The sequence below is a fragment of the Eptatretus burgeri genome, chromosome 4, assembly GCF_056783735.1.
Source record: "Eptatretus burgeri isolate ZD-2024b chromosome 4, Ebu_testis_v1, whole genome shotgun sequence".
Lineage (NCBI taxonomy): Eukaryota > Metazoa > Chordata > Myxini > Myxiniformes > Myxinidae > Eptatretus > Eptatretus burgeri.
In genome coordinates this window covers 135293489-135308407 of record NC_140964.1, presented here as the reverse complement: position 1 = coordinate 135308407, position 14919 = coordinate 135293489, and the positions used below count along the sequence as shown (strand labels likewise).

Sequence of the window (14919 nt, the reverse complement as noted above, 5' to 3'; positions counted from 1 at the left end):
GACCACTTCAGGAGCTTCCACCCCCACACGATATGCCCTCGCTGCGTCGGGCAATGGGAATGTTTGCGCATGACTCACAGTGGATTGCAAACTTTTCTGAAAAGATTCGTCCCCGAGTACAGTGTAAAAGCTTCCCTCTATCATTAGCTGGTGTTGAAGCTTTCAAACTTCTCAAGAAAGACATCGCCAACTCCGTTGTGATGGCGACATATGAACCTGTCCCTATCATAGTTGAAACCGACGCTTCCGATCACGCAATTGCTGATACGCTTAACCAGTCTAGAAGACCTGTTGCATTCTTCTCGAGGACTCTTTCTGGTAGCGAACAAAGGCATTCAGCAGTAGAAAAGGAAGCGTATGCGATTGTGGAGGCACTGCGTAAATGGAGGCATTATCTGCTGGGAAATCATTTTCAGCTTATTCCTGACCTAAGGTCTGTTGCGTTTATGTTTGATAACAAAAAAGCTGGAAAAATCAAGAATGAAAAGATTATGAGGTGGCGCATCGAGCTGTCATGCTGGAGCTATGACATGATTTATCGCCTGGGGAAAGAAAACGCTGTTGCTGACGCCTTTTTACGAATTTGCTGTTCAGCTATTAACGGAAAAACCTTGCAAGATCTCCACAACTCGTTATGCCATCCAGGTGTAACAAGGATGGCCCACTTCGTGCGCTGCCGAAATCTACCCTTTTCTGTCGAAGATGTTAAAAGGATGAGTGCATCTTGTCCAGTCTGCGCTGAACTCAAACGGAGATTCCACAAGGCCACCCCAAGTAATCTCATCAAAGCTTCCTTGCCTTTCGAGAGGCTAAACATCGATTTTTAAGGCCCCTTGCCATCAGTGATGGACAATCGCTACATGTTAACTGTTGTTGATGAGTTTTCAAGGTTTCCCTTTTCCTTTCCATGTGCTGACATGACTTCAGCAACCATCATAGAATGCCTCTGCCAACTGTTTGCAATCTTTGGTGTGGCTTCTTATATACACTCTGACCGAGGATCTTCCTTTATGTCCGAAGAACTCAAACGGTTTTCTGCATGGACGCGGCATTGCCACCAGTCGGACTACTGGCTTTAACCCACAAGGAAACGGACTGGTGGAAAGATACAATGGTATCATCTGGAAAGCTGTGACCTTAGCGCTTAAGTCGCAAGAACTGAAGACTGCACAGTGGGAGGCTGTTCTCGCTGATGCTCTACATTCTGTTTGGTCACTACTCTCCACATCCACTAATGCCACTCCACACGAACGACTGTTTAGCTACCAGCGCCGATCTACCAGCGGACATTCTATACCCACCTGGTTGGCTTCTCCTGGCACTGTGCTGATGAAAAGACAAGTAAGCCAGAGCAAGTATTATCCCTTGGTGGATGAAGTCGAACTCATTGATGCAAATCCGGAGTATGCCCATGTCAGACTTTCTGATGGCCCGGAGACCACTGTATCACTGTGACATTTGGCACCTCCTGGTGATGTTCCACCTCGGAACGTCGTGATGGGTGATGCCCTACCTGTGGAGCAACAGCAGGCTGGTTTCGAAAATGGAGATGGAACACCGAACATTTCTCATTTGGCAGAGAAACAGACTTGAGCTGAGGAAACGAGTGAAACTGAACCCTTGTCATCAGTTAAACGGTCCCCATTGCGGTGATCTGAACGGATCAGACGCCCTCCTGAATATCTTGGGAAATATTTGGTTGAATTTTAGAGGTGGGGTGAATGTGATCAATCTTTAAAGTGTTGTTGTTGTTGTTGTTATTGTTAGTCGTGGTAGTCGTAGTAGTAGTGGTAGTAGTAGTGGTAGTAGTAGTAGTAGTAGTAGTCGTAGTAGTAGTAGAAGTAGTGGGAGTAGTAGTAGTAGTTGTAAGTTGTGAGGAGATCCGGGCGTTTCCCTTGTTTTCGTAATGTGATTCGGTGAGACGTTAATTGATCTCGTTAAAGTGATGTATCGCCTTTACCATTTACTGTCATGACGATTGTTAATGTTTATACTTGTGTTTTGTTTATTCTTTCAGATATCACCTTGATAAAGTGAATTAAAGCCTCTGTCGTGAAATTGGCTTGTTTCTATGCTATTCCATTCTATTCTTCGTTTCTATTCCACAACAGTGTCCTTATCATATTGTTGTGGTATTGGGAGTGACATGAATATTAATGACTGCATGATGAACCGGAAGTGACGTCAGCGGCCTCTCGTGTGGAGCACGAGACATGATTAAAAACAGATGAGTGAAAGATCCTTCATGTGGGCTGTCTTCACTTACACACAACAATTATTGAAGGTTGTATTTTATACTTTTATTGCAACTTTTCATCAGAATTCTTCAAGATGTAAAAACACGTAACCCCTCCCCCAGCCCCCACCAAGAAAAAACAATCTGCACGGTGGTCGGTGGGGTCTATAGATAAGCTCGGAAGGGAGTTCCTCCTTCTGATTCCCCATTTATTTATCTTTCTTCCCCTCTTCCTGGTTCACTGTCCTCGTGGTCGAACCAAGGTCCTCGTGGTCGGGTCGGATCTCCTGAGGAAGAGGTGAGTTCGGAGTTTCCTCATTAATACCGAGAAAGATGTGTAAACGTTAATTTAAATATAAAATAGTAATTTTCTGTTCCTCGATGACGGAAATGAAGGAAAGTTAAAGGAGTTTTTATTCAATGTTTGTTGAGGTGTTTGGTTGTTGATTTAATGAGGTGTTTTTCACTCGTTTTGTTTTATTCACCTCATTGTTTAATAATCACATCATCACTAAACTTCCTACAACGAGGATTAAACCTCATTCTTCATTTTAACTACAAAACTACCAGAAACCTTTTGCAATTAACTTGTAAATCCAATGTGATCTCTAAATGAGGAGGTGAAACGAGGGGACGAGGTACGATTACCGACTTCACCTGTTCCGTGGGATGTTCAACGTTCAGAACGTGAATGGAGATTAAAAACCTGATTTATAATCCCAGAAGGTAAAACTAAACATCGTGTGGGGACAAAATAAAACATTCCTGGTTAACATTCCACCAAGATTACATCCTCGTTAACTAGGGCTCCACAAGGACAGGATTAGGGGTTTATCCCCCTCCCCTCTCGCGCCGTCTCCCCCCCCCTCCGCTCTCGCGCCGTCTCCCCCCCCTCCGCTCTCGCGCCGTCTCCCCCCCTCACCGCTCGTGCCGTCTCCCCCCCTCCTCTCTCGTGCCGTCTCCCCCCCCTCCCCTCTCGTGCCGTCTCCCCCCCTCCGCTCTCGCGCCGTCTCCCCCCTCCGCTCTCGCGCCGTCTCCCCCCTCCGCTCTCGCGCCGTCTCCCCCCTCCGCTCTCGCGCCGTCTCCCCCCCTCCGCTCTCGCGCCGTCTCCCCCCTCCGCTCTCGCGCCGTCTCCCCCCCTCCGCTCTCGCGCCGTCTCCCCCCCTCCGCTCTCGCGCCGTCTCCCCCCCTCCGCTCTCGCGCCGTCTCCCCCCTCCGCTCTCGCGCCGTCTCCCCCCTCCGCTCTCGCGCCGTCTCCCCCCCTCCGCTCTCGCGCCGTCTCCCCCCTCCGCTCTCGCGCCGTCTCCCCCCCCTCCGCTCTCGCGCCGTCTCCCCCCTCCGCTCTCGCGCCGTCTCCCCCCCTCCGCTCTCGCGCCGTCTCCCCCCCCCTCCGCTCTCGCGCCGTCTCCCCCCCTCCGCTCTCGCGCCGTCTCCCCCCCTCCGCTCTCGCGCCGTCTCCCCCCCTCCGCTCTCGCGCCGTCTCCCCCCTCCGCTCTCGCGCCGTCTCCCCCCTCCGCTCTCGCGCCGTCTCCCCCCCTCCGCTCTCGCGCCGTCTCCCCCCCTCCGCTCTCGCGCCGTCTCCCCCCCCCCCTCCGCTCTCGACCGTCTCCCCCCCCCTCCGCTCTCGCGCCGTCTCCCCCCTCCGCTCTCGCGCCGTCTCCCCCCTCCGCTCTCGCGCCGTCTCCCCCCCCCTCCGCTCTCGCGCCGTCTCCCCCCTCCGCTCTCGCGCCGTCTCCCCCCCTCCGCTCTCGCGCCGTCTCCCCCCCTCCGCTCTCGCGCCGTCTCCCCCCCTCCGCTCTCGCGCCGTCTCCCCCCCTCCGCTCTCGCGCCGTCTCCCCCCTCCGCTCTCGCGCCGTCTCCCCCCCTCCGCTCTCGCGCCGTCTCCCCCCCCCTCCGCTCTCGCGCCGTCTCCCCCCCCTCCGCTCTCGCGCCGTCTCCCCCCCTCCGCTCTCGCGCCGTCTCCCCCCCTCCGCTCTCGCGCCGTCTCCCCCCTCCGCTCTCGCGCCGTCTCCCCCCCTCCGCTCTCGCGCCGTCTCCCCCCCTCCGCTCTCGCGCCGTCTCCCCCCCTCCGCTCTCGCGCCGTCTCCCCCCCCTCCGCTCTCGCGCCGTCTCCCCCCTCCGCTCTCGCGCCGTCTCCCCCCCTCCGCTCTCGCGCCGTCTCCCCCCTCCGCTCTCGCGCCGTCTCCCCCCCCCTCCGCTCTCGCGCCGTCTCCCCCCCCTCCGCTCTCGCGCCGTCTCCCCCCCCTCCGCTCTCGCGCCGTCTCCCCCCCTCCGCTCTCGCGCCGTCTCCCCCCCCTCCGCTCTCGCGCCGTCTCCCCCCCTCCGCTCTCGCGCCGTCTCCCCCCCCTCCGCTCTCGCGCCGTCTCCCCCCCCCTCCGCTCTCGCGCCGTCTCCCCCCCCCCCTCCGCTCTCGCGCCGTCTCCCCCCCTCCGGCTCTCGCGCCGTCTCCCCCCCTCCGCTCTCGCGCCGTCTCCCCCCCTCCGCTCTCGCGCCGTCTCCCCCCCTCCGCTCTCGCGCCGTCTCCCCCCCTCCGCTCTCGCGCCGTCTCCCCCCCTCCGCTCTCGCGCCGTCTCCCCCCCCTCCGCTCTCGCGCCGTCTCCCCCCCCCTCCCATGTCGACCGTCTCCCCTCTCGCGCCTTCTCCCCCCCCCCGTTCGCGCTACCTCCCTTCCTCCCCCTCCTCCCCCCCCCCCCGTTGTTTTTCTTATGACCTCATAATTGCATATGTAGAGCGTAACATCCGATCAGTATGAAATTTTTGAGGTTCATCTCGGGATGAATGTTCAGATATATATTAAAGCTGTTATACAAAAATTTTGAGATGGCCCAATATCCAAATCTGTTCATAATATGATAGGCTACTAGTGTACCAAATTTGGTGCTTTCCTCACAAAAGGCACAATTGCTATGCTAAGTTGCCCCACTATCAAGGACACACACGCACACACACTGAGACCTGGCAAGTCTGTGTTTCACCTCCTGAAACCCACCCACATGTGGTGACAGCAGGCAAAAGCAGAAACTTTCACATACACACGTAGTTGGATCCGGATCCGGATCTTCACCAAAATTGAATCAGTTTGTCCTTGTCACACACCATACCCAACGTGTCCATAACATTTAATCTGGATCTGTCCACAACTTTTTGAGATATTCTGTACACAAACAAACAGACATAACATCCTTCACCTTTGGTGGTGGAGTTAAACACGTAATGGGCCCAATATGTTCTTGTGGGTCAGGCATTACGTGGTGGAGGTACGCGCTCGACCAAGTGCCCTTCTCGTTGCCATATTAGATATGTCACTTATGTCAAGTTAGACGACGTGTACCCATCCCAATGTCCATCTAAAAATTTCAACTCATTTGATCCCATTTATACCATTCTGCCCTTTGTAATCTGTCATATACAGTGCTGTTGAAAGTATACAACCCCTTCAACAATTTTCACCTTTTGTTGCCTTTCAGCCTGGAATTAAATGTATTAAATCAGATGTTTCCCCCCTTCATTTACACATCGTAACCCACAACCCCCAAGTGGAAAAACAAATTCTACCAATTTCAGAAAATTAATTTAAGATACGAAATGAGAATATCTCGGTTGAATGTGTGCACACCCTTATAATACCAATTGTAAATTTGCTCTGATGTAATGAATCACCTTCAAAATCACACTCCAAGTTAATTGGCATCCACCTTTGTGAAATTGTAATGATTCTGATAATTACCTCCACCACCAAAGGTGAAGGAGGTTTTGTTTTCACCCCTTCCTGTCTGTCTCTCTGTCTCTGTACCAGATGTCTCAAAAAAATTGTGAACGGATTTGGATGAAACTTGGTGGACACGTTGGGTGTGTGACAAGGAAAAATTGATTCAGTTTTGGTGAAGGTCCGCATCCGGATCCGATTGCTCGAATTTTAAAAGTGATTCTTCACCATTGAGAGATCGTGCTAAACTGATTTATAGCACGATGTCTCAAAAAGTTGGCGATGGATTCAGACGAAACTTGGTATACAGGTTGGTTGTGTTGCAAGGACGAATCGATTAGATTTTGGTGAAGATCCGAATCCGGATCTGGATATGAGAATTATTTAATTTCCAAAGTGATTCTTCACCGGTGAGAGATAGGGCCAAAAACTATATCGTACTGTCGCATGATATTTGAGTCCCCCGGACTCTGTATAGACTTGATTGATGAATTTTGTGTGGACAGTGGCGTGAAAACGGGAAAGTGGGGGCGAGGGGGGCGAAAAACACCTCAATGGATAGGTTATGAGCTGTAGTTGTGCACCTTGACACTGGTTTTTTGACAGACATGAAGATGCGAGGAAAAAAAAACGGTATTTTTAATTGCGCTAATATATTATATGTTCTTTTGAACATACCCTTATATTTCAAACATGTATTAGGCCCGATATGTTCTCGTGGGTCAGGCATTACGTGGCAGAGTTATTCGCTCTACCGAGTGCCCTTCTAGTTTCAGAATATAATCGGCTGTTCCTGTAAGTTTCCTCTGCTGGGTAGTGGATTTCACAGTGAAGATGAAACCATGAACATCAAGGAGCTTTCAAAAGACTAAAGGGATAAAGTTGTGGAAAGGTACAGATCAGGGTATGGGTAGAAAAATATTTCAAAGGCTTTGATTATCCCTTGGTGCACACACATGACGATCATAAAGAAGTGTAAGGCATGGGGCACCACCAAGACCATATCGAGATCAAGCAGTCCCACCCAAAATAGAAGACCAAGCAAGGAGGAGGCCACCAAGAGGCCAAAGGTGACCTAAAGAGCTGCTGGCCTTTATGACAAAGACTGGTCACTGTGTGCATGTGACAACAATATTTCAAGCACTCCACAAGTCTGACCTGCACGGAAGGGTGGCAAGAAGGAAGACATGACAGGAAAAATCCCACATTGAGTCCCATTTGAGGCTTGCAAAAAAAAAACTCCGCAGATTCTGAAGCCATGTGGAAAAAAGTTTTGTGGTCTTACGAAACCAAGATAGAACTTTTTGGCCAAAATGGAAACTGTACGTTTGGTGCAAACCCAACACAGCTCATTACCCAAAGAACACCATCCCCACTGTGAAGCATGGTGGTGACGGCATCATGGAATGGGAGTGTTCCTCATCAGCTGAGATTGGGGCACTTGTCAGGATAGAAGAGAAACTGGATGGAGCAAAATACAGAAAAACATGGAGGAAAACCTGCTGTCCTCTGCAAGAAAACTGAAATTGGGACGGAAGTTCACCTTATAGCATGACATCGACCCGAGGGACGCAGTCAAAGCTACACTGGAGTGGCTGAGGAACAAGAAGATAAATGTCCTTGAGTGGCCCAAACAGAGCCTTGACCTAAATCCAAAAGAAAATCTGTCATGACTTGAAGATTGCTGTCCATCAACGATCCCCGCACAACTTCACTGGGATTGAACAGTTTTGAACAGAAGAATGGGTAAATATTGTCCAATCAAGGTATGCAAAGTTGGTGGAGACCTATCCCAACAGACTCACAGCTGTAATTTCTGTCGAAGGTGCTTCCACCAAGTATTCACTCAGGGTGCTGGACACTTAACCAACCAAGATATTCCAAATTTGTATTTTTTATTAATTTTTTGAAATTTGTAGAATTTGATTTTCATTTGGAAGTTGTGAGTTACGATGTTTAAATACAGGTGGAACAAGAACGGGCACTCATAGAGCGCATACCTTCGCCGCCACTACTTTTTTGTTCTTGGTATGAGTGTGGGGAACTGGTTTCATATCAATGGTCTTATGACACAAACCACATATCTATAAGATCATGACCCACCCCCCTGACTTTCGGGGGCTACGGACTAAACAACAATCAACTCACGTCGTTTTGGCGAGTCTTCACTCGCAAGCTCTGTGAATACGTTTCAACAAGAGAAGGTGATCTCGTTTGATGCTGGTTTCATGCAAATCGAATAAGAATTGACTGAGTTATGCCGAAAACCGCATATTTTTCAAGGGCGTGACCCCCCCTCCGACATTTTACTCCAACCGGTGACGTGTTATGACGTCATTGTCACAAGATTGGGCATTAAATTCTGAACATTTTGGTGTTGGGTTCATGTAAAGTGGACAAGAATTGACCGCGTTATGACAAAAACCGCATATTTTTAAAGGTCGTGACCCCCCCCTGACCTTTGACCCCTAACCGGTAACAAGAGTGTGGGCATCATTGTGTCATATTGCATATCATAAGATGAGGCGTTGAATTCTGAACATTTTGGCGTGAGTTGCATGCAAATTGAATAAAAATTGACCGTGTTATCGTAAAAAGACGATTTTGACCTTTTCGTGACCTTGACCTTTGACCCGAACGATCCCAAAATCTAATCGAATGCTTCCTAGCTAATAACCAATCATCCCACCAAATTTCATGCAATTCGGTTTAATACTTTTTGAGTTATACGAATCACAAGATTACAAACTAGAACGGGCACTCATCGAGCGCATACCTTCGCCGCCACTACTTTTTTTGTTCTTGGTATGAGTGTGGGGAACTGGTTTCATATGAATGATCTTATGACACAAACCACATATCTATAATGTCATGACCCCCCCCGACTTTCGGGGGCTACGGACTAAACAACAATCAACTCGCGTCATTTTGGCAAGTCTTCACTCGCAAGCTCGGTGAATACAACATTTCAACAAGAGAAGGTAATCTCGTTTGATGCTGGTTTCATGCAAATCGAATAAGAATTGACTGAGTTATGCCGAAAACCGCATATTTTTCAAGGGCGTGACCCCCCCCCGACATTTTACCCCAACCGGTGACATGTGTTATGACGTCATTGTGTCACAAGATTGGGCATTAATTTCTGAACATTTTGGTGCTGGGTTCATGTAAAGCGGACAAGAATTGACGCGTTATGACAAAAACCGCATATTTTTCAAGGTCGTGACCCCCCCTGACCTTTGACCCCTAACCGGTAACAAGAGTGTGGGCATCATTGTGTCATATTGCATATCATAAGATGAGGCATTGAATTCTGAACATTTTGGCGTGAGTTGCATGCAAATTGAATAAAAATTGACCGTGTTATCGTAAAAAGACGATTTTGACCTTTTCGTGACCTTGACCTTTGACCCGAACGATCCCAAAATCTAATCGAATGCTTCCTAGCTAATAACCAATCATCCCACCAAATTTCATGCAATTCGGTTTAATACTTTTTGAGTTATACGAATCACAAGATTACAAACTAGAACGGGCACTCATCGAGCGCATACCTTCGCCGCCACTACTTTTTTTGTTCTTGGTATGAGTGTGGGGAACTGGTTTCATATGAATGGTCTTATGACACAAACCACATATCTATAATGTCATGACCCCCCCCCCGACTTTCGGGGGCTACGGACAATCAACAATCAACTAAACAACAATCAACTCGCGTCATTTTGGCGAGTCTTCACTCGCAAGCTCGGTGAATACAACATTTCAACAAGAGAAGGTAATCTCGTTTGATGCTGGTTTCATGCAAATCGAATAAGAATTGACTGAGTTATGCCGAAAACCGCATATTTTTCAAGGGCGTGACCCCCCCCCGACATTTTACCCCAACCGGTGACATGTGTTATGACGTCATTGTGTCACAAGATTGGGCATTAATTTCTGAACATTTTGGTGCTGGGTTCATGTAAAGCGGACAAGAATTGACGCGTTATGACAAAAACCGCATATTTTTCAAGGTCGTGACCCCCCTGACCTTTGACCCCTAACCGGTAACAAGAGTATGGGCGTCATTGTGTCATATTGCATGTCACAAGATGAGGCGTTGAATTCTGAACATTTTGGCGTTAGTTGCATGCAAATTGAATAAAAATTGACCGTTATCGTAAAAAGATGATTTTGACCTTTTCTTGACCTTGACCTTTGACCCGAACGATCCCAAAATCTAATCGAATGCTTCCTGGCTAATAACCAATCATCCTACCAAATTTCATGCAATTCGGTTTAATACTTTTTGAGTTATACGAATCACAAGATGACAAATAAATAAATGCACGCCGACCAAAACATAACCTTTCGCAGAATGCGAAGGTAAAAAGTCTGATTTAATGTCATTTAATTCCAGGCTACAAGGCAACAAACGGTGAAAATTTTAAAGGGGGTTCTACACTTTTTATCAGCACTGTATGTGCTCTTTAGCTTTTCATTAGGACTTGTGAGGTGCTAGTTTATTGGGAAAAGCTGAGACAGCCATGTCAACCGTCAGCAGCCCTGTTTCTGTTCTGTTCTTGCGTTGGGCATCTTGGCTGTCAGGGAGCTATCATTTCTTGGAGCGCGGTTGTGCCGCTGATGCTGTGCCCCTCTCCTAGTACATTGGTACTCATTTTGCCAACCTTGGAACGATGACAGGCTGATTCGACCCCACCTGGTGTTGATTCGGCAGCCAGCGGGGCTTGAACTCGAGGACTCTCGGATCCCAAGCCAGCCACCCTTACCATGAAGTGAACACCATGTTTGGCAGTTCTGTTCAGACGGGCCAGGAAGTGTTTGCTCCACCCACAGACAGGCCCATGGCCTAATGATGAGTGAGAGGGAAAGGGTTGTGATGCGTCATCCTTGATGCAGGGGCTGGAATCTATAAGCAGGGGTTCACATAATTTATTTATTTTTTCACTTGGTTCTCCAAGCACCAACAGAAATGGTTTAGTACTCATGAAATAACAAAAATGTAAGTTTCGAGCATGCTCGTCTGCTTTCCCAAGTGCCTCTCAGCGAAGTATGAATCTTACTCCTCTATAAGCGCTTCCTCGGAGTGTGCTTTCCAGACGAGACACTCACAAGCCCCTTTATTTTATTTTATTTTTTTGTTCCAGATGCTACTAAGCCTCCTTTTCGTCCTCTTTGCTCGTGTGTTCTCCTTCAACCAATTTTTTTTGTTTGTTTGTTTTAAATTATAAACCTCCAATCGAAATTGCAAATTATAATATCATTTATAAACTTAATTTTGAAATCACAGTATATCAATTATCATGGAACAATCTTACCTACAGTAGCTGAGAAAACCTTCCCCCAAAGCCTCTGTTGTGCTAGTACACTTTTGAGCTGTTGGATCATCTTTGAAGTACTCATTTAGTGTTTTTTACGACGCATTTTTTACCTGAGTACCAGTTACGTGAACTCCTGGCTATACAGGTGGGTGCACAGAGTGGAAGGGAGGAGTTCCCCTGGAATCGGAACCAAATGAGCTATGCTTCTCGGCCCTCCGTTCCAGACACAGCCTCCTCCCCCCCCCATCACCCTACCCCTCCACCCCCCCCCCCCCCGTGCCAGAGCCATGCCCTCTCCTCTGGACCAGAACGACACTGGACATTCTCTGGTCCCAGCTGCCAGGGCCTGCAGGTCGAATCCTGCATGCTGTCAGGTTTGTCCCAAGAGCATGCATGATTAACAAACTCTCTTCGATCTTGTCTTTCCTACTTTGTCTATCTCACGTCATGTCTGACCGAGCCCTCAGGCATAAGCTGCTTAATGGTCTCCCATTCATTTGTTTGGTGGGTTAAGGGGTTTTATTATTCATTTACTCGCAAATAAAACCTGTCGCTTCGCTAACAGTAACATGGAGAGGGGTGGGGGAGAAATGAAGAGAAGAGAAGAGAGGGGTTGGGGGTGGGGGTGGGAAGGGGGGGGGATGATGAAAAGAAGGGAGGAGAATTGCTTTGGTTTATTTCATCCCTTCATCCCATTCCTTCCTTCCATCCAACTGTTAATAAGGAAGGACAGACTTGATGCTGTGGGACATGACACAGACAGGTGCTTGTGCAGATGGACACTGGACAGCATTCAATCAGTCATATTAATCACCCATCTGCTGGAGATGCCTGAAATATCAAATATGTCCGAATTGGACAAAATAACATTTTTGTAGCAGTTGGAACCGCTGCTTGGTTCAATTCTGGAGCTTAAATTTTTATAATTTGGCTTTGTTTACGAGAATCTCGAGGTTATGGCATGTGGGGAAATGAAATAAAGCCAAAATGCTGGCGTCTCCAGGTGTTACTAAGCATTGCAACGTATCCAGCAATTTGTAGGCATGATGGACATGGATTTGATGAGTGAGGAAAGTGAAAAAAGAAGCTTTGGTCTTGAGAAATCATTGCGGCCTGTTCGAAGTCAGGGCATGATTGAGCAGGCCGAACAAAATAGCGAATCAAGACCCCAGTGAGGTAACCAGGATGAGCCTTAAGATGCCAGTGAGGTGGTTGAGGATGCACCTGAAAAAGGATATAATTAAATAAGGCCATTAATTATCTTCAAAGGGGTGTTTTAATTATCCCAAACAACAAATTTTCAGTCATGCACTTCCTTGGAGTTCCCTGAGTATGCATGCAAAGTTTCATGGTGTTGGAGTTATGGAGGGCACACATACACACACACACACACACACACACACACACACACACACACACACACACACACACACACACACACACACACACACACACACACACACACACACACACACACACACACACACACACACACACTTATGAGTAGTGACAGGAAATGTGATTTGGCATTTCAAGTCCCATCACTTCCAACATCCTTCCTTCCCACTTCCTACCGACTGTCGAGGACCTGTTGTTCTTGTTCTGGACCTGTTTATGAGATCCAAAAGGCTTGTATTGTTCTGATCGTCTCTTTTGATTTGACTCGATGGGATCGTCTTCGGACATTATCTCGAGCCTGTTCTTGAGCTCTAATGGAAGCATCTGAGTGAGCCAATAGTCCACGTAGTGTTTTGGGCCTATTCTTGCATTGTAATGGAATGTCGACATGCCTGCATTCGTTCTTTACCAGCAGAATTTTCTCGTGATGTGTGGTTATCTTCTTGTCGTGTTCGCTTTCTAGTTCTCTCACGTTCCTGTTACAGCTGCCATCTCTGCCTCATTCGCTATTCTGGCTTACATATGTTGCTGAGCTTGCTCTCTCTTTTCATCATCAGTTTTCATGCCTTTCGGAGGCATGATGGGATTGAGAAGAGGAAGAGGATTGAGGAGGAGGAAGAAGGAAGAGTGGTTAAAGTGTTGTACTCGGAAGTCATAAAGCTGTCGGTGTGGCAAAATTTCAACATGACGAATAGTTTATTCACCTATGTTCGAATGGAATATGTAACCATGCCAACGGGTTTTTTTCAACCAACTAAATTGATGATTACCTTTCCGCTAGTAGATAATTGGGTGAAGTTAGAGGGTGGAGGTTGGAGTTCAAAACCGCAAACAAACATTTTTTTGGGAGCGAAATACATTGCCAGTCAAAGAAGAAGAATAAGATGACGCAGTGTGCGGACGTAGAGAAACACTCCGCTGGGACTCGTGTCAATAGCAATCGCTACATGGATGGCGATCTTACTCGCTTGTGGTGCTACTTTATTAATAAACAATTAATATTAAGAGATGCATAAAAAAGAATACTGGATTTCTTTTCTTTTTATTTTTATACATCATCAAGGCTTGTGAAAGATCAAGAACACAAAACAGACAATGACGTTCACACGAGCAACAAAATGTTATGGATTACGAGATGTCTGATTAATTTATGGGAATGTGAAAGGGGAACGGGTCAAATCGTTTGGCAGGATTTATTTGGTGTGCTTCAGGCATAAATGTGAAATGCACAAATATACGGTGTATAAGCAGCACAGCCTCAATTGTTCCCCAAATATAATAAAAAATAACACGGACGGTGTATAGGCACAGAACGCTGGCATGATTGCTCGGTACCTCGAAAAAAAAACACCTGAATATGTAATGAAGCCAAACCGTTACCAATGCTTCTGTGTATAAATAATACATCGTGTTTGTACAGGTTGGATCGATTCCAATTCCACTGGGCCATCAAGGAATCATCCGATAGGCCGTAAAGCTTGAAGCCTGGGGCCTACACAAACTGTTCCTCAATGCCTGTGCTGCCGATGGGCTTCAACCTTCCGATATATGCTGATGTATTTAATCATCACTTTTAGTGCTTTTCACACTGAAGAGAAAAGTTACAGGGAACTCTTGGTGATTTTGAAGAGAACTCTTCTGTTTAGAGCAATTTTACCTCGTGTCCTGCTGCCGAGCGTATTAATATATGGGGTTTTAATAAATCGTTTTTCTGAAATTTTCTCCGATTTACCTCCAGATTTCAACATAATTATTAAGAACATGAGTTCCGATCATCAAAATATTGAATCAGACTTCAAATATCAGCTTTGATTAAGCATATACGACAATCTTGCCAGGAGCCAATCATATTGCACCAAACCTTCTCACACAGTCAATCGGCGGAACAGCTAATGGACGGACGAACGGACAGCCATCCTTGTCTTGTGAATACAGATTACACTCAAAACACCCACTCGAGCAGAATGGGGTTTGGGTGGGGTGAATATATTTTATGCCGCGGTTAATAATCCCCCCTGTCCACAGCAGGGGTAAGTAAACCACTTGCACTGTGGCACGTGTACAGGTGAAAATAGTCAGTGGTCTCCCCCATCTCTTCGCTGGTGTGGTTGTAGGGGTGGGGAGGTAAGGAAGGTTGTGCCGTGACCTAACCCTGTGTACCACCAACACGTATGCAAATTTTGGTGGAGATCTGCTCAACCCTGTATTCTTCACTGGTTTTCATATGCACACACATCCAGAGAATTGCCTTATTTAAT

The 14919-nt window shown here is 47.6% G+C and overlaps 1 protein-coding gene across 7 annotated transcripts in view; it reads left to right on the top strand.

The window, feature by feature from the left end:
- Positions 1-832: 832 nt before the first annotated feature.
- The window catches only part of LOC147029180 (uncharacterized), a 52505-nt gene continuing 38418 nt past the window's right edge, over positions 833-14919 (top strand). The window contains exons 1-3 of one of the 7 annotated variants that reach the window (XM_085876399.1): positions 833-2284; positions 2500-2534; positions 11409-11637. In XM_085876399.1, the coding sequence (XP_085732525.1) occupies positions 11464-11637 (174 nt within the window). In that variant the 5' untranslated portion in view covers positions 833-2284; positions 2500-2534; positions 11409-11463. Of the gene's footprint in view, positions 2285-2306; positions 2535-11408; positions 11638-11897; positions 13289-14919 lie in introns of those variants that run through there. The other 6 variants (XM_085876403.1, XM_085876400.1, XM_085876401.1 and 3 more) reach the window with 6 other exon arrangements.